Source organism: Rhinoderma darwinii, chromosome 4, assembly GCF_050947455.1.
Source record: "Rhinoderma darwinii isolate aRhiDar2 chromosome 4, aRhiDar2.hap1, whole genome shotgun sequence".
NCBI classification, from domain to species: Eukaryota; Metazoa; Chordata; class Amphibia; order Anura; family Rhinodermatidae; genus Rhinoderma; species Rhinoderma darwinii.
The window spans coordinates 116,919,276-116,944,875 of NC_134690.1; the positions used below are offsets into that span (position 1 = coordinate 116,919,276).

The 25,600-nt window shown below is 40.6% G+C and overlaps 2 protein-coding genes and 1 long non-coding RNA gene across 3 annotated transcripts in view; 2 read left to right on the plus strand and 1 right to left on the minus strand.

Annotated features, from left to right (window-relative positions):
* MED12L (mediator complex subunit 12L) overlaps nt 1-25,600 on the plus strand; it is a 507,362-nt gene that overhangs the window by 165,082 nt on the left and 316,680 nt on the right. The window lies entirely within an intron of this gene.
* LOC142759400 (uncharacterized) lies at nt 721-10,693 on the plus strand. Its single transcript, XR_012883134.1, has 3 exons — nt 721-767; nt 9,967-10,056; nt 10,368-10,693. It is a non-coding gene; the product is annotated as an uncharacterized LOC142759400 (long non-coding RNA).
* Nucleotides 7,556-25,382, minus strand: P2RY14 (purinergic receptor P2Y14). Its single transcript, XM_075861501.1, has 2 exons — nt 25,235-25,382; nt 7,556-10,629 (listed from the first exon to the last, which is right to left on the minus strand). Exon 2 carries the CDS (start codon nt 10,144-10,146, stop codon nt 9,094-9,096), a length of 1,053 nt encoding a protein of 350 aa, XP_075717616.1. The 5' UTR covers nt 10,147-10,629; nt 25,235-25,382; the 3' UTR covers nt 7,556-9,093.

Consider the following 25,600-nt stretch of genomic DNA (forward strand, 5'->3'; position numbering starts at 1 on the left):
CCTAAATTACCCTGTTCATTTACAGCGCAAACAATAGTGATGCCTCCGCTTCACATTATGCTCCAAATATCAGTAGAGAATTAAAGAATTGGTACAATATATACAGTAATACAATTTACTTGGAAGAGAAGATTTATATTCAATAAAAAACAAATCGGCCATAGCTACCGATGAAGACTCAGCTGTCACTTCTCTAAGTGGAGTCCTCAGTATTGTAAATGCAGTCTTCCTTCGGGTATGTTCACGTGTACCATATACACTGTGGACTTTACGCAGCAGATTTCATAGCGGAAAATCCGCAGCGAATTACAGTAGTAGCAGAATGGATGGGATTTGAACAATCTCATCAACACACTCCGTAAAAATCAGCGGAAAAACGTTCATAAATGGACCTGCGGTGTCTTTTTTTAATCTGCAGCATGTTCATTTATGCTCTGGAACCGCTACTTTTCTGTTGCGTTTCTCCATTGAATTCAATAAGGAGGTAAAAACTGCTTATTGCAGTGGAAAAGCTGCAATTCCGCTGCAAAAATCGCAATGCAGAAAAACCACAACTTTTTTGGGGGTTTAAATGAATGACTTTCCACCCGGGTGTTGTCATAGTGACACTTTCTTCTGTTCTCGGTCTAGGCCTGACTTCTGGAATGACGTTTCATCCCATGTGACTTCTACAGACAATCACAGGGCACATGGGCTGCAGTGTCATCCCAGGAGGCTGGACCTCACGAACAACAGAGGAATGCGTCACCATGACAAGGGAGAATGGGGTAAGTATAAACTTTTTTATTCATCCACTGTTTTCCGCAGCAGACATTCTTTCTGAAAAACTGCACCTATCTTTCATGGTTACAGCGGATGTAAGCCTAGCTTTTCTAGCCAATGATTGTGGTAATAAGTGCTTATATTCATTTAACCCCTTCCCTCTTTGGCCACTTTTGACCTTCCTGACAGAGCCTCATTTTTCAAATCTGACATTTTTTACTTTATCTGGTAATAACTTCGGAATGCTTTAAGCTATCCAAATGATTCTGAGAATGTTTTCTCGTGACACACTGGACTTTATGTTACTGGCAAAATTTGCCCGATACATTCAGTATTTAATTGTGAAAAACACCCAAATTTTGCAAAAAAAAAAATAACAAAATTTGCATTTTTCAAAATTTAAATGTATCTGCTTGTAAGACAGGCAGTTATACCACACAAAATAGTCACTAATTAACATCTCCCATATGTCTACATTAGATGTACATAGTTTTTTGAACATCCTTTTATTTTTCTAGGAAGTTACAAGGCTTAGAACTTTAGCAGCAATTCCTCAAATTTTCAAAAAAATTCAAAAGGCTATTTTTACAGGGGCCAGTTCAATTGTGAAGTGGCTTTTAGGGCCTTATATATTAAAAACCCCCAAAAAGTCACCCCATTTTAAAAACTTCACCCCTCAAAGTATTCAAAACAGCATTCAGAAAGTTTTTTTTAACACTTTAGATGTTTCACAGGAATTAAACCAAAGTAGAGGTGAAATTTCCAAATTTCATTTTTTGTTGTTGCAGAAATTCATTTTTAATCCACTTTTTTGTAACAAAAAATGTTTCCAGAGAAACGCAACTCAATATTTATTGCCCAAATATAATTTTTTTTCCAATAAGACGTAGCTTTAGTGCAAAATGTTTCATTTTCTCAAAAAATAAAGGAGAAAAAGAACCCCAACATTTGTAAAGCAATTTCTCCCAAATACGGCAATACCCCATATGTGGTCATAAACTAATTTTTGGGCACACGGCAGGGCTCAGACGGGAAGGAGCGGCATTTGGCTTTCGGAGTGCAGATTTTACGGGATTGGTTTCTGGTCGCTATGTAGCATTTGCAAAACCCCTGTGGGACCAAAACAGTGGAAACCCCCAGAAGTGACCCCATTTCACCTAGGGGTATAGTGAGCATGTTAACCCAGCAGGTGTTTTGCAGAAATAAGTGTGCGCTCAATATTGCAGAGTGAAAATGGGAATTTTTCCATAGATATGCCAATATGTGGTGCCCAGCTTGTGCCACCATAACAAGACAGATCTCTAATTATTATGCTGTGTTTCCCGGTTTTAGAATCACCCTACATGGGGCCCTAATCTTTTGCCTGGACATTCGACAGGGCTCAGGAGTGAGAGAGTACCATGCGAAATTGAGGCCTAATTTGGCGACATACAAAGTATTGGTTCACAATTGCTAGGCTCTGATGTGAAGTAATAAAAGAAACCCCTGAGAAGTGACCCTATTTTAGAAACTATACCCCTCAAGGCATTTATTAAGGGGTGTAGTGAGCATTTTCACCCACAGGTCTTTTCCATAAAGGAATGCGCTGTGAATGGTGCAAAGTAAAAATGTAAATTTTTCCCAAGATATGCCAATTCAGTGGCAAATATGTCATGCCCAGCTTATGCCACTGGAGAGACACACCCCAAAAATTTTTAAACGGGTTTTCCCGGGTAGGGTGGTGCCATATATGTGGAAGTAAACTGTTGTTTGGGCACACTGTAGGGCTCAGATGGGTGGGAGCGCCATTTGGCTTTTGAAGCACAGATTTTGCTTGGTAGTAGTTTTGTTTGAGTATTAGGGCATGACCACACGTGGCGGATTTCCTCCGCAACTGTCCGCATCAATGCCGCACAGAATCTGCGTTGCAGATTCTGCTGCGGATCTGCACAAAATGTGCAGAAAATTGATGCGGACTAGCTGCTGCGGACTGCGGGAAAAGTGCTTCCCTTCTCCCTATCAGTGCAGGATAGAGAGAAGGGACAGCACTTTCCCTAGTGAAAGTAAAAGAATTTCATACTTACCGGCCGTTGTCTTGGTGACGCGTCCCTCTTTCGGCATCCAGCCCGACCTCCCTGGATGACGCGCCAGTCCATGTGACCGCTGCAGCCTGTGCTTGGCCTGTGATTGGCTGCAGCCGTCACTTACACTGAAACGTCATCCTGGGAGGCCGGACTGGAGACAGACGCAGGGAGTTCTCGGTAAGTATGAACTTATATGTTTTTTTACAGATACATGTATATTGAGATCGGTAGTCACTGTCCCGGGTGCAGAAACAGTTACTGCCGATCGCTTAACTCTTTCAGCACCCTGGACAGTGACTATTTACAGACGTCTCCTAGCAACGCTCCCGTCATTACGGGAGCCCCATTGACTTCCTCAGTCTGGCTGTAGACCTAGAAATACATAGGTCCAGCCAGAATGAAGAAATGTCATGGTAGCAAAACCAATACGCTCCGCAGCACACATAAGATCTGCGGACTTCATTGCGGAATTTTGACTCTCCATTGAAGTCAATGGAGAAATTCCGCCATGAGTCCGCCACTGCTCCGCAACAGACAGAGCATGCTGCGGACACCAAATTCCGCTCCGCAGCCTATGCTCCGCAGCGGAATTTTACGCCTCGTCTAAACGAACACTGCTAAATTAAAGTGTAAGTCAATGGACAAACGGCACCGCTGCGGATTAACGCTGCGGAGTGTCCGCAGCGGAATTTAAGTGAAATTCCGCCACGTGTGAACCCGCCCTTACTGGTATTTCAGTTTATAATGTGGGGGTACATATAAGCTGTGCGGACTACATCAGGGGCATAGTCAGGTGGTACAATAATGGGGTAAACAATAAAATAATCCAATGTGTATTACGCTGTGAAGCAATCCTTTCTGCACAGGCCGGAGTCACACTGACAAATGGTGTCTTAAAGAATGTATTTTTTCCATAACTTTTTAATTATTTTGTCGACGGAGGTGTATGAGGGCTTGTTTTTTGCGAGACGAGCTATCGTTTTTACAGGTACCATTTTTGGATGCATGCGACTTTTTGATCACTTTTTATTTCAATTTTCGTAGGACATAGTGACCAAAAAACAGAAATTCTGGCATTGTTTTTTACGTTTTTTTTTACGCCGTTTACCGCGTGGAATAAATAACATATTTTTATAGTTCAGGCCGTTACAGTCGCGGCGATACCAAATATGTATGGTTTATTTATTTTTTTCAATTATAAAGGTCTTGATAAGGGTAAAAGGGCGATTGTGCTTTATTTTATTACTTGAAACTTTTATTAGATTTTGTACAACTTTTTTTCACTTATTTTTACACTTATCTTTAGTTCCACTAGGGGACTTGAAGGTTCAACTGTCAGATTTTTTTTCTAATACCTTTCACTACCTATGTAGTGCAATGTATTCGATTTGTCAGTCATTCACTGACAGCAAGACGATTAGGCTTCGCCTCCGGGCAGGGCCTAATTAGCTTCTGTAATGGCAGAGCAGGAGGCCATTGTTAGGTCTTCTGATGCCATAAGCTAGCTAGATCCGGTTCCTGCCACTACAGGTGGATGTCAGCTGTAACATACAGCTGACATCCAGCGATGATGACGCCGTCTCAACTTGCCGGCAGCTACAGAAGCCTTTCAGGCCTCGCCTCCAGGCGGGGGCTGAAAGTTTTCCGTGCTAGGCACACCGGTTGGCAAGTATTAGACCTCCGGTTGCCATTGCAGCCACGACGCCACGGAGATTTCATTGCTGGGGTGTCGATGAGCTGAAAAAACCTTAAATGCAGCGATCGCTTTTGACGGCTGCATTTAAGGGGTTAATGACGGGGATCGAAGCTAACTTCGGTCCCCGCCATTACAGCAGGATGTCAGCTGTAAGAAACAGCTGACATCCGGGGATGATGGCACCAACTCAGCTTCTGAGCCGGTGCCATGCATTTGTTGTAAGTATATGACATTTTGCGGGAAGCACTGGCTTTCCATGACGTATACTTACGACAAATGTCGGGAAGGGGTCAAAGGCATTTTTTGCTAACAAATGTCTACTTAAAGAGGCTCTGTCACCAGATTTTGCAACCCCTATCTGCTATTGCAGCAGATAGGCGCTGCAATGTAGATTACAGTAACGTTTTTATTTTTAAAAAACGAGCATTTTTGGCCAAGTTATGACCATTTTCGTATTTATGCAAATGAGGCTTGCAAAAGTACAACTGGGCGTGTTTAAAAGTAAAAGTCCAAGTGGGCGTGTATTATGTGCGTACATCGGGGCGTGTTTACTACTTTTACTAGCTGGGCGTTCTGATGAGAAGTATCATCCACTTCTCTTCAGAACGCCCAGCTTCTGGCAGTGCAGACACAGCCGTGTTCTCCAGAGATCACGCTGTGTCGTCACTCACAGGTCCTGCATCGTGTCAGACGAGCGAGGACACATCGACACCAGAGGCTACAGATGATTCTGCAGCAGCATCGACGTTTGCAGGTAAGTCGATGTAGCTACTTACCTGCAAACGCTGATGCTGCTGCAGAATCAACTGTAGCCTCTGGTGCCGACACGATGCAGGACCTGTGAGTGACGTCACAGATCTGCACTGCCAGAAGCTGGGCGTTCTGAAGAGAAGTGGATGATACTTCTCATCAGAACGCCCAGCTAGTAAAAGTAGTAAACACGCCCCGATGTACGCACATAATACACGCCCAGTTGTACTTTTACTTTTCAACACGCCCAGTTGTACTTTTGCAAGCCTCATTTGCATAAATACAAAAATGGTCATAACTTGGCCAAAAATGCTCGTTTTTTAAAAATAAAAACGTTACTGTAATCTACATTGCAGCGCCGATCTGCTGCAATAGCAGATAGGGGTTGCAAAATCTGGTGACAGAGCCTCTTTAATTAAGGCCCATTTCTTGTAAAGTAAATATCATGCAGCTGAAATGGAGAAGTAAACCTTTGTTTACATATGCAAATGTAACATTCATAAGTACTACACTGCTAGCATATCGACCAATACATATTTCTTATAGCAGTATATCTGTCTGCATAGGAATAAGCAGTGTTCCTCACTGTTGAGCCATTCTATCAGGGATCGTTATTTTTTTGTATTGTACTGCGCTTTTTGTGTCTTTTCTATTTATCCATTTACAGACTAGAACTCTCAGTTTTTACATAGTTAGGGGGCTGAGAAAAGACCTTAAAGAGAACCTTTCACCTCCCCATACATGTGCAGCTGAGTGCAGCATGTAATGGGGAGGGCTGCTCAAACCCTGGAGCACTTTACATATATTCCCTACCCTCCTTTATTTAGATATCAGTGCCGTTATATTTGGCGCCGGATATTTAAATAGCCCCCTGAACTGTCAATGGGGCGTGTAATCACAAGGGGCCGTGTTACTATGGCTTTGACACTGTCCAATCAGCGCCGGACAGTACCACAGCAAGAGCTGGAGTGAGGAGAGCGTGTGCGCGCACACTGATCTAACTGGAATAACTGATTTTCAGGGCTTTCCTACACGTAACGAAATTGCAGCAGAAAATTTCTGCAGCATTTTCATTAAAACTAGCAGACATTCCACTGCGGAAAAATCTTACCATTCCCTGTGGTTTTTACTTCAGAAAATCGTGCAGATTTTGCTGTGTTTTTTTCAATGCTGGGAGATGGTGATATCTCCTCTAAAAAATGTAGCAATTCAGTCCACTTTTCGCAGCAGGAATTGAAATACAAAAAATTGGTGAATTTCTGCTCGGAAATTTTACGCAGCGTGTGGATGAGATTTGTTAAATCTCACCCACTTTGCTGTTACTGTATTCTGCTTCATATTTTCCGAACGTAATTCCAGATGGAAAATACGCAGCCATGCCGTTACGTGTGGACAAGCCCTCTGTCGCAAAAAAATCTGCAGTGTTTGACTGCACCCTAAGGCTGGGTTCACACGACTTATTTTCAGACGTAAACGAAGCGTATTATGCCTCGTTTTACGTCTGAAAATATGGCTACAATACGTCGGCAAACATATGCCCATTCATTTGAATGGGTTTGCAGACGTACTGTGCAGACGACCTGTAATTTACGCGTCGTCGTTTGACAGCTGTCAAACGACGACGCGTAAATTGACTGCCTCGGCAAAGAAGTGCAGGACACTTCTTTGCTACGTAATTTGAGCCGTTCTTCATTGAAGTCAATGAAGAGCAGCTCAAGATTTACGAGCGTCACAGACGCCTCGCATATTACGAGGAGGAGCTTTTACGTCTGAAACGACGCAGCTGTTTTCTCCTGAAAACAGTCTGTCTTTTCAGACGTAAAAGCCTCTCATTGTGTGCACATACCCTTATACCTTCTTCTCTAGCAGGCAGCTATGCCTTTTCTATTAGAAGACAATATCTTGTTAGCTTTTGATGCAGCAGACTGATATTGAGTGCTATAATTTAGTTTATCATAAAGTACACCCAAAACCTTCTCCACTTAAAGTATATAAGGTCCAGCTATAGCAAAGCCTAAAACCTTAGTCCACTAGTGACTATAGACATTTCATAGTTGACTTCAAGAGACAACCTACAAAGGAAACATACTGTAACATAAGGAATATTATTAAATAGAAATAGTTTAGTGCAAATACGCCTTTGTGACAATTTTAACAAAACATTAAAGTGAAGAGAAACATTCTCCCATTATATAGTATTGTAGTACATGGCTTACGTTCTATAATTGTCAGGCAAATCAATGGACTGATAATTATAACAGCATGAATAGTATAACACGTTAGAAGTGGATAAAGTTACTTTTAATGATTTCATATCTGCACAATAGTGATGTACATAATAAACATTGGATGATATCGCTGGCATTTTTATAAAAGTTTTTAATACGTCACAGGTCATCAATCATGATGAATTCTACATTTACAGCCATTTGGGTTTGTTCACATGTGGCATTTGGTGCCATTTGTCTGTGTTTTAGTGTAAAAATGAAATGAAAATATATTGCAGATAAAAAAAAAACGCTGTGAAAATCCAAAAAACACATGTGAACACACCCTTAATTCTTAACCGTGCTAAAATCTGTCTTTGGGATTACCTGGTTGACAGAAAGCTGCCTTTATTGGCAAATAGCAAAGCACACAATTTGGGATCATAACATTATGACACACTAGTACTTTAGGTTGTAGCTAACAATATGGAGAATTGTTACTAATACATAGATCCCTTTAAAATTGGAACAATCGTATTATAATATATTTTTGTTTTTTACATGTGTTCTTCGTATCTTACTTTACAGACTTGGTCCAGCTATAGAACCATTTGAGTGACATTATTGCCTATTATCAGATGTGACCAGTTAATTTATACCCTCTGAAAGAATATTATCATGGTACTCTCTTCTGCCTCCTACACATGGCCGTATTAGAAATATGTGCTGTATGGATCCGTATTACACTATCCATAGAAATCTTTGGGAAAACACTATACCTTCAGGTGATTTCATACAGAGGTTTATTTACATATGAATCCAGGGGTTTAAAGAAACAAAACATGTCCTTCTAAAATAGGCTGCTATATGAAGGAGATGAGATTATTATTATTTTTTTTACAAAGTACAAACTGACAATACAGAATGGATGCAATATAAATATTAAAGTACTACATTCTTCTTTATGAATAACTTCATCTTCTATCGGAATGTAACATATTTGTTTTACCTTTTATATTAACTGGTTCCCAACCACCCACTGTAACTATGCGGCGGGCAGTTGAGGGCCGCAAAACTATGCAGCCCCAGTTACAGCACCAGTTACAGGGGATAAACATGGTGAATAGAGAAAAAAATATATAAATCCCCCAAAGGTCTTTTCAAACCTTTAAGGGACAAGCCATAATAATAAAAAAAATAAAAGCAAGATAAATTAAATAAAAATGACACACAAATACCTACCCAAAAAAACTTTCCCCACCCCAATCATTGTCGTAACGCTAGCCCTGACCCATTTACCCTAAAATAGACATGTGATATATCAAAGTTTACGGTAGACAATGACGATCACAAGTAAAAGGTCTATTTTAGGGTAACATTATATTATTACCAGAAAAAGTAGCTGAAAAGTAAAAAAACATATATTTTTTTTACTATTATTTTCAAACTATAAGCCTAAAAATTGGAAAATGGCAAAAAGAATGTGCAGAAAAAGGATGAAAAAAAAGAAAAAGAAATCGGCATTGTTTAAAAAAAAAAAAAGTTGCAAAAATCTCATTGCTAGCCCAACAAATAACAAAGATATAGCAGTTTAACTAACGCGTGCTAAATATGGCTAAACGGTGTCTGGTCCTGAAGGCTCAAAACAGCCCGGTCCTGAACCGGTTAATGCTGGCTGTGAGGATGAAACTTTACATGATTCTTTTTCTGTTTCTTGATACCTGTCCTCAATACGCATCTTCTGAAACAGCATTTGTCGGAAGGGTTGACACATTAAAAAATAAATGACGGGATCAAGACAGACATTTGCAGCCGATAGAAGCAAGGTCACCTCTTTTACATAATACAAATTGATTTTATATTGACAAGAGTAACCATTTCCTGTCTGACTGATTGTGTATGGAATTCGACATAGGTGATAAGGAACAAAACAGACAAAGAATACGATTAAGATGCTATATATATTACGTGTGGACTTTCTGCCAGCGATTGAATCTCTTCTAAACTTACGATGGGATTGGTATACTTTCCGTGAGATAGAAACATAAAATATAAGCAGCAAGCAAAATACCAGCACAAATATACTTATACTAATAAAATTTGAAGCCTTGTGCCATTTTAAGCCCAGCTCGCTCTTTAGCTGGGCACAGGTGACTTTCATCGTTGTGTTGTATTGTTGGTTGGTTAGAATCATATTGGGGATTGAAATAAAAGCCATAAGTGTCCATACCAACGCAGAAATCAATTTACTATAGAAAACACTATGAAGAGAGAAAGAGGCATTCAATGGTCTCACTATTTTTAAATATCTGTCAAATCCTAGGATACCCAAAAATAAGATTCCGATGTACATGTTCAGATAAAAAACAACAGCAGAGAAGCGACAGACAAAGACGCGCAATTCTTCATTTCCAAATCCTGCATCACTTATTATCTTCATTGGGAATGTGAGGACCATTAAAAGATCAGCAATCACAATGTTTTTCAGGTAGACAATAAAGCTCCGGTCACTGGGGATGTAGCAGAATATCCATAGATTGAGTCCATTTAGAAGAAGTCCCACAATGAAGACGAGCAGGTACATGGTGGGCAGAACTTTTGTGACTACCTCCCCATTTGGATCACATTCAGAATTCTGTTTCTTCAGATCTTCAGTGAGATTACTCATTTTTAATTTTCGGACAAGTGTGTTTTATAATTTGACTATTTTATTACAGCAATTACAAGATAGTAAGATACGATTAGGGATATCAATATCTCCTTTTAATGGACTGAAATCTAATTTGTGAGCTTTCACTTAAAAAGATGCAGCTAACAGGAAAACAGTAGATAATTCAACGCTGCTGTAATTTAGCAAATGCCTTGTTTTGATTCATTTTTTTTCTTTAGGGCGAGACTCCTCCGGAAATCCATTTTAGTTGTTGATGTGGCAATTATCCATAACCATCGCTCAACGGGAGGAAAAGCTTTTTCTTTATGTTTGAAATTGCTTACATAACTTTTTTTTCAGCCATTGTACATTAGCACAGGGCGTTTGCATTGGATTTGTACCTTAATCCCAATATTCCCAAAGGCTGAATCATCATTCTGTAGGTTAAAAGTTGCGTCTTCCTCGCACACATGTAGCGCCTCTGTTTCCAGGGAGAAACACCTGCAGATATAAATTAGGTTTATGTGGTTATTTCATGCAGTATGTACTTTATTGTTAACCATTATTCTATAGCCATCTCTATAATTAGGATAACAGTGGGTCCTGCACTAGCTACAGTTTGACATCATATACAGTATGGTCTGTGTTGTGACTTCATTAAAATTACGTCCTGAGATCTCATACATGTGTGTACTATATATATGAGAAGATCATATAGATGAAGACATCACTGGTTTCCTGAATTAAGGTCTCTGTTTAAATGCTATAGAAGTCTTTGAAGACTATTTTTTTTTTTACTAGAACAATGTATTATAGTGTTTAGTGCAACTTTGTAATTGTTTTATTAGAATTTTTTTTTACTTTGTTTTTACTTTTCCTGGACACATAGAAGCTGTATCTTGCGCTGAAACCTTAATCCGTCAGGTCATTGGGACTGACCGGTTTGGGGACAGCCGGCCCTCTTATCGGTCAAATCTAAGTTCATAACTTAGAAGTGATTGGCAACAGCTGGATCCTGCGTGTCAGAGACCGAATCCCGCTGATCTGACAGATTCGGGTTTCAGTGCAAGATACAGCTTCCATGTGTCCAGGATACATAGAAGCTGTATCTCAAAAAGTGAAACATTTTTTTAAATTAAAACAACTACAAAGTTGCACTAAACACTATAATACATTGTTTTAGTAAAAAATAAAAAGTCTGCAAAGGTTTCCCTTTTATACTGCTCAGTGATTTCTGTCAAAGAAAACTGCTGTGGATTTGAATGGCCTTTGACAGATAAAGGGGTTATCCGGGTTTTGGTGGCCTATCCTTAGAATAGGCTATCAATATTAGATTGTTGGGGGTCTGACTCTCAGCACTCCTGCTGATCAGCTGTTTATACAAGACTTGAATGGGACAGTGGTGCAAAAAGCCATCATTTTTAAAAACCTAGATAAGCCTAGATAAGCCTCATTCTCATACGTAAATCTGTCACGCTTGTCTGAATGTAGCCCAAGGCTACATTCACACGAACGTAGCCCAACTCGGACGTGAAAAACTGCAGTTTTTCAGGCCCGTGGTGGACCCGTGCAGGACGCGTTGACATCGGATCCCCCACAGACTAGAGTCTATGGAGGGATGCGTGACACACAGTAAAATAGGACATGTCCTATTTTTCAACGGACCGTTCACACGCTCCGTTGAAACAATGGTCATGTGAACAGGCCCATTGGAATACATGGGTCTGTGTGACAGACGTTGTTTTAATGTGTGAATGAGCCCTTAGGCTTCAGGATTTATAAGAAGACCGTAAAAAAACACAATACACCTCAATACATAAGTGTTGCAGTGTATTGTACCAGCGATCAAATGAGTTAATGGGAGGTAGCCGTAGTACTGTGCACCGCCGCTACGAATGTGTTGGCGTTGTCCTGTGCTGAGCTGTGTCAGAAATAACGGGGGAAGCAGCCCCTCGGCCCCTTCAAATAGGTGATCAACAGGGGTGCCGACAGTTGGACCACCACCATACAGATATTGATGGCCTATCATGACGATAGGCCATCAATTTTATTTCCCCTGATAGCCCCTTTAAGGGGTTAAAGTAAAAAGCCCTATAAAAAGTGTTTCTACTGTGCAAAAGTGTAAAAATAAAAAAATTGTATACATATTTGGTATCGCCGCAATCTTAACAACCCGTATAATAAAGTTAACACATTATTTATACCACAAGGTGAACGACGTGAAGTACAGTAAAAAAAACTACGGAATTGTTTTTTTTCCACTCCATTCTCCCCTGAAAAATATGTTCATCAAAAAATCATATATATGCCAAAAAGGTGTCAAAAAAAGTCAATATTATCCATCAAACAACAAGCCCCATTAAACGTACATTGACAGAAAAATAAAAAAAAAGTTCTGGCTCTTAGAATACAGCGATGTAAGAACAATATTTTTTTCATGAAAAGTATTATTGTCAAAAGTAGAAAAAAGAAAAAAAAGAATACATATTTCATATCGCTGTAGTCAGGCTTACCCATGGAATACATTTAACACATTATTTATGACCTGTCCACAGGATAGGTGATAAGTGTATGATCACTGGGAACCCCACTGATCACTAGAATAAATTTGAATAGAGTGACGGTCGCGCAAGTGTGCTGCCGCTCCATTGAATGTCTATGGGGCCGATGTAAACAGACAAGCGGGACCCCCGTTCTAGTGATCAATGAAGGGTCCCAGTGGTGGGGCCCCCAGTGATCATATATTTATTACCTAACCTCTGAATAGGTGATAAATGTGCTTAGTAGGAAAAATAGATGATAAAAGCTATGTTTTACTTGTTACTATTCCAGTGGAAGTATTGACATGGAAGTGACTCTTTTGGTGTCAGGACCTTCTGTTTCCCTGTGACCAATGATTGTTTAAGTACTTTGAATCAGTACGCAGCAACCAATGAGGTATAGTCATTAAATATTACAATAAAAAGGCAGCAGTAACGTGATTAATAGGGGAGTACCTATAAGGTATGCAAAGGTATCAGTCACACCCGGTCCTGTACCTCAGAGTTTCCAAAGTCCCCTCCACCACATATGGGGCCTTTTACATGGAGAGATTATTGCATAAAATCGTAATGTCGAGTAAAAGTTTACAAACATTGGCCAGTGTATTCCATGATTAGCGAGAAATTGCTCATTTATCATTGATCAAATCTTTTATGATGACCTAAAAATTATCGTTTGTTAGTAGTACATCCCCTCGTGTAAACAGGCATCTGATATTCGTTAGCAGGTGAGACAAGAGGTATGGAATTGTTTGCCAGAAAAACGTGATTTGAAAAATTATTGAATTAACAAAAAAACATACCATTATTTTTACATATAGTTACATAGCTACATAGGTTTAAAAAAAAAAACACAGGACCATCAATTTCAACCTTTCTCAATTAATTACCCGTCATTCATTGCTTAATTAACCCCTTAATGACCGGGCCATTTTGCACGTTAAAGAGGCTCTGTCACCAGATTTTGCAACCCCTATCTGCTATTGCAGCAGATAGGCGCTGCAATGTAGATTACAGTAACGTTTTTATTTTTTAAAAACGAGCATTTTTGGCCAAGTTATGACCATTTTTGTAGTTATGCAAATGAGGCTTGCAAAAGTCCAAGTGGGTGTGTTTAAAAGTAAAAGTCCAAGTGGGCGTGTATTATGTGCGTACATCGGGGCGTTTTTAATACTTTTACTAGCTGGGCGCTCTGATGAGAAGTATCATCCACTTCTCTTCAGAACGCCCAGCTTCTGGCAGTGCAGATCTGTGACGTCACTCACAGGTCCTGCATCGTGTCGGACACATCGGCACCAGAGGCTTCAGTTGATTCTGCAGCAGGTAAGTCAATGTAGCTACTTACCTGCAAACGCTGATGCTGCTGCAGAATCAACTGTAGCCTCTGGTGCCGATGTGTCCTCGCTCGTCTGTCACGATGCAGGACCTGTGAGTGACGTCACAGCAGTGATCAGGCAGAAGCTGGGCGTTCTGAAGAGAAGTGGATGATACTTCTCATCAGAACGCCCAGCTAGTAAAAGTATTAAAAACGCCCCGATGTACGCACATAATACACGCCCACTTGGACTTTTACTTTTAAACACACCCACTTGGACGTTTGCAAGCCTCATTTGCATAACTACAAACATGGTCATAACTTGGCCAAAAATGCTCGTTTTTTAAAAATAAAAACGTTACTGTAATCTACATTGCAGCGCCTATCTGCTGCAATAGCAGATAGGGGTTGCAAAATCTGGTGACAGAGCCTCTTTAATGACCAAGGATTATTTTTTGTTTTTTCACGGTCGCATTCCAAGAGTCGTAACTCTTTTTTTATTCCGTCGACATAGCCGTATAAGGGCTTGTTTTTTGCGGGACGAGTTGTATTTTGTAATTGTACCATTTTTAGATGCTTATAACATATTGATTAACTTTTATTAACTTTATTTTAGGAGAGAATTGAAAATAAGCAGCTATTCCAGCATTAATTTTCACATTATAAATTTAAGCCGTTTACTATGCAGCGTAAATAACATGTTAACTTTATTCTATGGGTCGGCACGATTACGGGGATACCAAATATGTAAAGGTCTTATATGTTTTTTCTACGTTTGCACAATAAAAACCCTTTTAGAAAAAAATTACTTGTTTTTGCATCGCCGCATTTCAAGAGCCGTCATTTTTTATTTTTCCATCGATGTGGCCGTACGTAGGCTTGATTTTTGCGGGACAATGTGTAGTTTTCATTAGTACAATTTTGGGGTACATGGGACTTATAGATTAACTTTTATTTTATTTTTTATGGGGGGAATGGGAGAAAAGAGAGAATTTTGACGTTGTTTTTTGCGTTTTCTTTGGACGCCGTTCATCCGGCGGTTTAATTAATATGTTAATTTTATTGGTCAAGTTGTTACGATCGCGGGGATACCATATATGTGTATGTGTGATTTGTTTTGACCGTTTTACTAAATAAAACCACTTTTTGGGCCAAAAAAGTAGTTTTATTTGACTTTGACTGTAATTTTATTTTTTTTTATTTCACAAACTTTATTTAACTGTTTTACATTTTTTTTTAGTCCCACCAGGGGACTTCACTATGCGATGTGCCGATCGCATATATAATACTTTGGTATACTTCGTATACCAAAGCATTATTGCCTGTCAGTGTAAAACTGACAGGCAACCTGTTAGGTCATGCCTCTGGCATCGCCTAACAGGCAGATGCTGAAGACAGAACTGGGGGTCTTTGTTAGACCCCCGGCTGTCATGGAAACCCGACGGCGACCCGCGATTTGTTTTGCGGGGGCGCCGATCGGGTGACAGAGGGAGCTCCCTCCCTCTGTCAAACACATTCGATGCCGCTGTCACTATTGACAGCGGCATTTAATGGGTTAAACTGCCGGAATCGGAGCGCGCTTCGATTCTGGCAGTTGCAGCAGGAGCCAGGCTGTGTATAACAGCCGTGCTCCTGCCGCTGATCGCGTGGGTAAACTGTCAGTACCCGCGCGATCACAGGACGGATATATCCGTCCTCCTGCGCGAACTAGCAGCTGCTGAGGACGGATATATCCGTCCTTCGGCGTTAAGGCGTTAATTACAACCATCATTGCCATTTGTCAGTAAATAAACATCTAGCCTTTTATTAAATGCTGACATAGTATCTGCCATCACTACCTCTTTGGGTAGGGCATTCCATAGCTTGACCACTCTAACTGTAAAGAACCCTTTCCTATATTGATGTCTGAAACGTCTTTCTTCCACACACAATGAATGTCCCCTGGTTCTTTGTAGAGTCCTTGGAAGGAACAGATCATGTGCTAGTTCTCTGTATTGACCACACACACATACATGTTAACCCCTTCACGACATTTGACGTATCCATACGCCAAAGTCGGGTAGGGGAAGTATGGAACTGTCTCACGTAGTGAACCCACTCCATACGATGCGGGTGTCGGCTGTATGTTACAGCCGACACTTCAGAGCAACGAGCGGGATCGCGCTCAAGCACGATCGCACTCGTTTAACTCATTAAATGCCGCGGTCAATAGCGACCACGGCATTTAAATAGTTAGAAAGAGGGGGCAACCCCCTCTAACAGCTCATCGCCCCCCCCGCAGTGCAATCGCGGGGTGGCGATGATTGCTAGGACTGCCTGGGGGTCCCCAGGTCCGCCATCTTTGTGCTCCTATTAAGCGTTGCCTCCGGCAGGACTTAATAGATGCCCGTCAGAATCACGATATACTGCAATACATTAGTATTACAGTATATCGTGCAAGCGATCTAATGATCGCTGGTTGAAGTCCCCTAGGGGGACTAATAAAAAAGTAAAAATTAGTAAAATAAAGGTTTTTATTTATGTAAAAAAAATCTATATATTAAAAGTTAAAAAATAAAAACATTTTCCCATTTTCCCCCTAGAGCATAGTAAAAAAATAAATAAATAAACATAATTGGTATCGTCGCATCCGTAAAAGTCTGAACTATTACAATATATAATTATTTAACCCGCACGGTGTGCGCCGTAAAAAAAATGTAAACACCAGAATCTCTATTTTTTTGGTCACCTAATCTCCCACAAAAAATGAAATAAAGGTGATCAAAACGTCGCATGTACCCCAAAATGCTATCATTAAAAACTACAGCTTATCCCACAAAAAATAGGCCCTCATACCACTTAATCGACGTAAAAATAAAAAAGTTATGGCTCTCGGAATTTGGCGACACAAAATAATTTTTATTTTTTACAATTAGGTTTTTACTTGTAAAAGTAGTAAAATATAGAAAAAACTATATATATTTGGTATCGCCGTAATTGTATTGACCCTCAGAATAAAGTTAGCATGTTGTTTTAATTGCACAGTGAATTCCGTAAAAACGGCGCGCAAAAAAACATGGAGGAATCTCTGTTTTTTTCATTTTCTACCCCACAAATAATTTTCCCGTTTGTTAGTACATTATATGGCACAATAAATGGTGCTACAGAAAACTACATCTCGTCCTGCAAAAATCAAGCCCTCATAGGACTATATTAGATGGAAAAATAGAAAAGTTATGGCTTTTGGAACGTGGGGAGGAAAAAAACAAAAATGAAAATCTGAAAAATGGCTGCGGTGGGAAGGGGTTAATAAGATCACCTCTAAGGTGTCTTTTTTATGGCTGAACAAGCCCAATTTTTCTAGTCTTTCATTGTAAACGACACCTCCCATCCAATTTAATAATCTAGTTGCCCGCCTTTGAACCCTCTCCAGTTCTCCTTTATCCTTTTTACAATGTGGAGTCCAAAATTGTATTCCAAAGGGGTAATAAAGGGGTAATATTACAATTGTATAAAGGGGTAATATTATATTTGAATCACAGATTTTTATCTCTCTTTTTATACACCCTAAATCCTATTTGCTTTTGCAGCTGCTGCCTGACATTGAGTGCTGCTGCTTAGCTTATTTGTTACCAGAATACCCAGGTCGTTCTCTTGTTCCGTTATCCCCAGTTTTATTCCATTTAATGTATATGAATTAATGATATTATTGCGTCCTAAGTGCATTACTTTACATTTAATAGCATTAAATTTCATCTGCCATGTTTTGCCCATGTTGCCAGCTTATCTAGGTCTTTCTGTAAGATTTTATAGTCAAGTTGAGTTTTAAGTATCCTACAAAGTTTTGTATCGTCGGCAAAAACTGACTCCCTGCTATCAATCCCATCCACAAGGTCATTAATAATTAGATTAAAAACAATTGGGCCTAACACCGATCCTTGTGGTACCCCGCTGCTGACTTCATACCATTTTGAGTAAGTTCCATTTATAACAACTCTTTGTTTTCTGTCCCTTAACCAATTCTTTACCCAATTGCATACACGTTCCCCCAGTCCCTGTGTCAGTAGCTTCAGAACAAGACTGTTGTGGGGAACAGTATCAAATGCTTTTGCAAAATCCAAATATATCACATCAGCCGCATGACCAACATCCATATTGGCACTTACCTCCTCATAGAAACCGAGCATGTTAGTTAGGCACGACATGTTTTTCATGAATCCATCCTGGTTATCAGTAATTAGATTATTCACAGCTATATACTTTTGCAGTTGATCTCTTAGAATACCCCCAAATACTCAGATGTCAAACTTACTGGACTTTCTTGTAAAAAGACAAAAAAAGAGGGAACGACGCTCCTCTAAGGTGATAACGTTCAGATCAAAAAAAGCAATTAGTACCAGATGGAATAGAGCTCACCTTAGTAAGTTATAGAGTATCGCTAGCACAACTTAACTTTGTAGCTTGTAGATACTTGTACCCTTTCAGGCTTAGTCACACTGTGCTTGCCTCTGGAGCCATAACCGCATCAAGTGAATTCATCTTGGGAATCCTCTTCCTCGTGGTTTTGAAGTGAAGCAGACTTTGAAGAAAAAAATGCTCCTGTATACGGACGCTCAGGTGCGAACGGGATATTTCCTCCACGAAATTGTCAGCCACAAAACAACGACTCTATCTTATTCCTTCACGCGCGAACAACACCGGTGTTGTTCGCGCGTGAAGGAATAATATAGAGTCGTTGTTTTGTGGCTGACGATTTCGTGGAGGAAATATCCTGTTCGCACCTGAGCGTCCGTATACAGGAGCATTTTTTTCTTCAAAGTCTGCTAAACTTACTGGACTGTAATTACTCGGTTCCACCTTTTTACCCTTCTTAAATATTGGTGCAACATCAGCCGTCCTCCATTCCTGTGGCTAAGATCCTGTTATATAAATGTATGTCTTTCTAACGTTAGCCGAGGCCGATGCTGGACAGTGGCTTACAAAGAGGAAAATGGGTTATGCCCACCATGTTTTCCTTGTAACAGGATTGTTCACCCTCTTACCCATGTCTTGTACAGAAAGCAAGGACTTGTGGCCTTTGACAATCTTCCCCTTTTCTTTATTTGTTAATGTGACAATTCATATGGAGAGGTAGAGCCCTGCACAGGTTTAGGCTGGATTCACACGAACGCAAAAATCACTTGCCAGCTCCGTGTGTCATCCGTGTATGATGCGCGGCTGCGTGATTTTCGCGCAGCCGCCATCATAGAAATGATTATAGCCGACGTCAGTCACTGTCCAGGGTGCTGAAAGAGTTCACTGATCGGCAGTAACTCTTTCAGCACCCTCGACAGTGAATTCCGATCACCATATCTAGCAACCTGTTAAAAAAAAAGAGGTTCGTACTTACCGAGAACTTCCCGGCCGTTGCCTTGGTGACGCGTCCTTGGTGACGCGCCCTTGGTGACGCGCCTCTCTTGACATCTGGCCCCACCTCCCTGGATGACGCGGCAGTCCATGTGACCGCTGCAGCCTGTGCTTGGCCTGTGATTGGCTGCAGCTGTCACTTGGACTGAATTGTCATGTATATTGTGATCGGAAGTCACTGTCCAGGGTGCTGAAACAGTTTAACTCTTTCAGCACCCTGGACAGTGACTATCTCCTGACGTCGCGTACCGGATATTTTTTTGCCGGGTTCGGCCAAAACGAGTTCGGCCGAACCCGGTGAAGTTCGGTTCGGTTGTCCGGGTTCGCCCTTCTCAAAGACACTCCGTTTGGATGTTTGTAAACAGAAAAGCACGTGGTGCTTTTCTGTTTACATTCATCCTTTTGACAGCTCTTGCGCGAATCACGCAGTTCGCACGGAAGTGCTTCCGTGCGGCATGTGTGGTTTTCATGCACCCATTGACTTCAATGGGTGTGTGATGCGTGCAAAACGCCCGAAGAACGGACATGTCGTGACTTTTTTTCAGCGGACTCACGCTGAGCAAAAATCACGGACATGTCTGCACGGCCCCATAGACACATATAGGTCCGTGCAACGCGCGTGCAAATCACGCGCGTTGCACGGACCTTTTTCACGTTCGTCTGAATAAAGCCTTAGACTAACCATGTGGAAGGAGTATAGTGTAATCGGAGTTGGTCCCTTTCCTCTATGGACCTGCAGTTTTCTTTCAGTTTAGATGCAAAAGTACTACGGATGTCTAAAAAATGTGACAATGGTAACAAATGTAAAATACGTTTAAAAATGGTAAATTTTTCTTAATATCTCAAATCACAGTGACCTTGAATTTTTACATTTTTTTGCTACAATTAACTTTTTTATTTTTCTGTCAATTGAGCAATCTGAGGGCTTATTTTTTGTGGATCGAGCTCTAGTTTTAATTGGTATCATATTGGAGTACTTGCACCTTTTTGATCACTTTTTATTTAATTTTTTTGAGAACCTAACGTGCAAAAAAAATAGCAATTCTGGCTTTTTTTTATAGCATTCCCTATGTTGGTTAAATAACGTAATATTAGAATTGTACGGACTTTTGCAGACACAATAATACCAGTTATATAAATTTTTTAACTTTTAATATTTTGTTTTATACATTAAAAAGGCTTTATTTAACTGTTTTTCTACTTTTCTTATTAATCTCCTAGCGATCGTTGCATCAACCATCGTCACCAATCGCGTTGCGGGGGTGGCGACGGGCTGTCGGAGCGGAGTGACCCTTTCTTTCTAACGGCTTAGATGCTGAGGTTAATACTGCCGGGATCTGGGTTAGCTCCAGTCCCGGCCATTGCAGTGAGGTGTGGCTGTAACATACAGCTGATGCCCGCTAAGCACGGGGCGCGCTCAGCCCGTGAGCCCACTCCATACTTGGTGGCTGTCAAGTACATGTACATAACAAGGGGTTAATAAGGCAACCTCATGACATTTCACATCACAAAATGTCTCTTTTTTTTGTTGAAATAGTTACAGTGTGTTTCATCTGATGTTCTTTACAAATTCTCAGAGGACCATTTTTAATGAAATGTTAATGTCCAGTTTTAATGCCATAAATTCTTTTAAATATCATAAAATATAGCAAATGTCTGAATAATTAAGAACCATTTTCTTTGGCTTGCGCTGCTACAATAAATGTCATACATAGTCTAATCCCTTGTGTTTTTGTTTTTCCTTTTTCTCTTTTTTTTTTTCCACTTAACTTTCTTTGTATAATTATTACAAAAGGAACAGAAAGCAAATACTTCAGTCCACAATACAACATCTGTGTCTTACACCTTCTTCCAATTCATTCTGTAGTCTAGTGCTAGTTTCCTAGAAACTAATTAACTCAGATCCCAGAACAAACCCTCAAATTAATTCAGACCCCAACCCGACCCCTCAATAAATACAGACTGCCATACCAGACCACAAAATTAACAGACCCCAGACCAGAACCCTAAATAAATGGAGACCTTAGAGCAGACCATCAAAATAAATGGAGACCTTACACAATACCCCCTAAATAAAATACAGACCCCAGAGCTGAACAAAAGACAAAATTGAGACCGCCATTTATTAATAGCTCCTGGTTCTCTTCACATCCGGGTGCTACCCTACTAGGTCCTGATGCTGGTCAGCGTCAGGACATCATAATTTTTTTTTGCAAATTTTATTTATTAAGGAAAGATAGCATACACAGTAACAAATCTCTACAGATGTATTCCCATGATTAAATCCATATATAAAGGTCACGCAGGCCAAGTATTTTGTGCATTTAACAAGTTAGAGGCAAGTTTATAATGTGTAGCTTAGCGTGTAAGAACTGTTTAAAAAATTCCTATGTTTTAGCGAAAGGTCTGGGGCTAAAAGGATCAGGGAGCGAGGAGCCATGAATGTTATCTATTGGATTGGATTTGCATCATATAAATTCAAACCAATAGGTAACGGCCTGTTTAAGAATAAAAAAAGGATCTTTAGGGTCTCTAAAGGCAGGTGGGGCTTTAGACCCGTCAGACCCCCTAATGTGTATAACACTGCAGGTGCATGGCTCATTACAAATGATCGATCTAATACCCATATGGTAACTAACAAGCTTTATACCTATGTGATCACCACATGACCAACACTGATATTCATCATCTGGAAGAAAACAATAATGATTCCCATTCAATGTCTACAAAGATCTTAAAATTGTAGAATTGATACAGAAAGTATGTTAGAAAATTGTATGACTTTATACAATGAATACATTTAAAAGATATGTACACCTTTTTTAAAGCAATTTTTTTAATTAAATGTATGTATTTGTGTGTTTAAGCAACTACCCAAATCACTTTTATTAGTTTTTTTTTTTACTTTTTAAGATACAGCTTCTATGTATCCCATCATAGACGTAGCTAGCAGGGGGGGCTGGGGGGGGGGCGGTAGCCCTGGGCCCACTGATAGTGGGGCCACGGGCTGGCTCCCCAGTGGTGGCATGTTCTGGTTTCAACTGTTTTTGCGTCTTCAGTAACGCTGGCCATAAGCGCTCAGTGCAGACGACGTCATCGCGCCTATCTGTGCTGAGCTACACACTGCGCAGACTGGAGGAACAGAGGCATCTCCTCCAATCGTCATGGAAACAGGGTTAGGTGCATATTTTTTTTTATATTACACACTATGCGGGCATCATTTCAACTGCTGGGACATTATATTGCATGTGGGGGATTTATAATGACTGTGGGTGGCACCTATGTTCGGGCATTATGCTGGCTGTGGGGGGCAGCTGTGGGGGAATTAGAATGGATGTGGGAGCATTGTACTGAATATGGGGGCAACTATGAGGTCATTATACTGTGTCGGGGCAGCTATTTGGGCATTATACTGTGTGGGGAACTATAGGGTCATTATACTGTGTGGGGCAGCTTTAGGGGCATTAGTCTGTGGGGGGCAGCTATAAGTGCATTATACTGTGCAGGGGCAGCTATAGGGGAATTCTACTGTGTGGGGGCAGCTATAGGGGCATTATCCTGTGTGCGGCATCTATAGGTGAATTATACTGTGTGGGGGCCACTATGGGGGCATTATACTGTGTAGAGGCTCTATAGGGGCATTATACTGTGTGGGGCCACTATAGGGGCATTTACTGTGTGGGGAGGCACTATAGAGGCTTTCTACTGTGTGGGGGCAGCTGTTGGGGCATTATACTATGTGGGGACAGCTATAGGGGCATTATCCTGTATGGGGCATCTATAGCTGAATTATACTGTGTAAGGGCCACTATGGGAGCATTATACTGTGTGGGAGGCTCTATAGGGGCATTATACTGTGTGGGCCACTATAGGGTCATTGCTGTTGGGATGAAACTATAGGGACATTATGCTGTGTGGGTGAGCTGTTGGGTCATTAAACTTTGGGGGGCAGCTATGGGGCATTATACTGTGTGGGGGGCACTATAGGGGCATTATATTGTGTGGAGGCTAATATAGGGGCATTATACTGTGTGGGGAGGCATTATATTGTGTGGGGGCACTATGGCGGCATTATACTGCGTGGGGAGGCACTATAGGGGATTATACTGTGTGGGGAGGCACTATAGGGTGTTATACTGTGTGGGGGCACTATGGCAGCATTATACTGTGTAGGGAAGCACTATAGGGGATTATACTATGTGGGGAGGCACTATAGGGGCATTATATTGTGTGGAGGCCAATATAGAGGCATTATACTGTGTGGGGAGGCACTATAGGGGCATTATGCTGTGTGGGGGCACTATTGCGGCATTATTCTGTGTGGGGAGGCACTATAGGGGATTATACTGCGTGGGGAGGCACTATAGGGGCATTATACTGTGTGGGGGCACTATGGCAGCATTATACTGTGTAGGGAAGCACTATAGGGGATTATACTGTGTGGGGAGGCAGTAGAGGGGCAGTATGCTGTATGGAGAGGCATTATACTGTGAATGGAAGTTACGTAAACAGCGTAGCTCGCTATGCTATGATGTTTTCGTAACACCCTTTCACTTCTATGCAAGTTTACAGAAACAGATTAGCACAGCAAACTACACTGTTTACGTAGGCCTGACCCTGACGGATGCGCCTCTGCATTTTTAAACATGCGTTAGGGTAGCCGACTGAGTTGGGGCCCACTCAGATGTTTTTTGCGCCCCCTGTGCTAAACCCCTAGCTACGCCTCTGTATCCCATATACATAGAAGCTGTATCATTCTATCTCAGCCGATTTCTTCAGTTCAGGTGAACTGACGGCATGGCTGAGCGCTAGTCTTGTGTGTCTCTGACACACAGGATCTAGCTAATAACAATCACATCTACAGTAAGTTATGAACTTAGATGTGATCGATATTAGGTGGATCCTGACACGCAGGAACCGCTCTCGACTGAAATTCCGCTTTAACTAGGACTAAATATAATACTGACATTCACTTTAATAATTTCCCCACCAAAGATCTTTGTAAAGAGAGTTCATTATCAGGCAGGTTGGGAAATACTGCACTTTGGGAAAGGTTTGAGGAGCTGCACATCTCAATACTGGTCATCTGTGGGAATGGTCAAAAATGAATATTTATACAACCTCTGGTATCCAACACCAGGATGTGGCCATATGTACATATGTAAAACATGCATAAAAATTTGCTTCTCCAACAATAAAAATGGTTAGAAACTGAAGTAGTAAGAATGTGGTGAACCAGCTTTTTTTTTTTTGCATTGAGTTATTGAATGTTATTAACATGTTAGTTACCTTATGAATATACTTTAGTACGTTTCAAAACAAATGCACAAATGTATCATGCTATAAAAGAACTCACACCAGACATACGTATCCAAAATGAATTGTAGATGTATTATAGTAAAGATAGATGTAGATGAAGCAGGCATCATAAATACCATGACACGTTGTGACTTTACATAGGACTACATGTCAATCTACTGTATTCTCCTTACATAAAACGTTATCAAGATACATTGTCAATCCCAAATTACAAATAACAATATCTACTGCATCGATTCATATTCCAAGTTATGAGTCAGAGTTATTCACATGAAGTAGTCATCTGCATATTTAGCAAACACACATTAGTTCTTCACCTGGCAGAGCCGTGATGAATATGTTTGAGTTTTCTTTTCCATGTAGGAAATCCTGTTATTTTGGAAATATGGATTTACAGTAAACAAAATAGCTGCCATGAATCAATGCTAAGACAAAAATAAAAGTATAAGTATGAAATATAGAGGTGAAAGCCACCATACAGAACGCCAGCATAGTCACCTGCGTAACTGTGCCAATTGACACTACACACTTCAACTTTGCTACTAACCTGAATCCACTGAGCAAGTCAGAGATCCATAAAGCTTTGTTTCTTCTCTCAGGACTCGATAACATTCAGGACGTCTTCAAAATACTTTACCAAATATTAAGCTGCATGATTAAAAAAGGAGTGTTTAGGAAATGTCTGCCAACCAGCTGCCTAAAAGTCAACTACTACAGATGTGCAGAAGGAGTTCGATACAGGGAGTGCATTCTGTGTCGGGTTTATAATAAGGAAGTGTCCAAAGTTTCAGCCCACAAGTTTTTTAAAAGAGCTAAATTATCTTTCCCATGTCTGCTCCTGACCTCTACTCTACTGCTGCATTAACTTCCTAGCTAACCACAGAACACATTGGAGGATGTAGCGTGCTCCTTC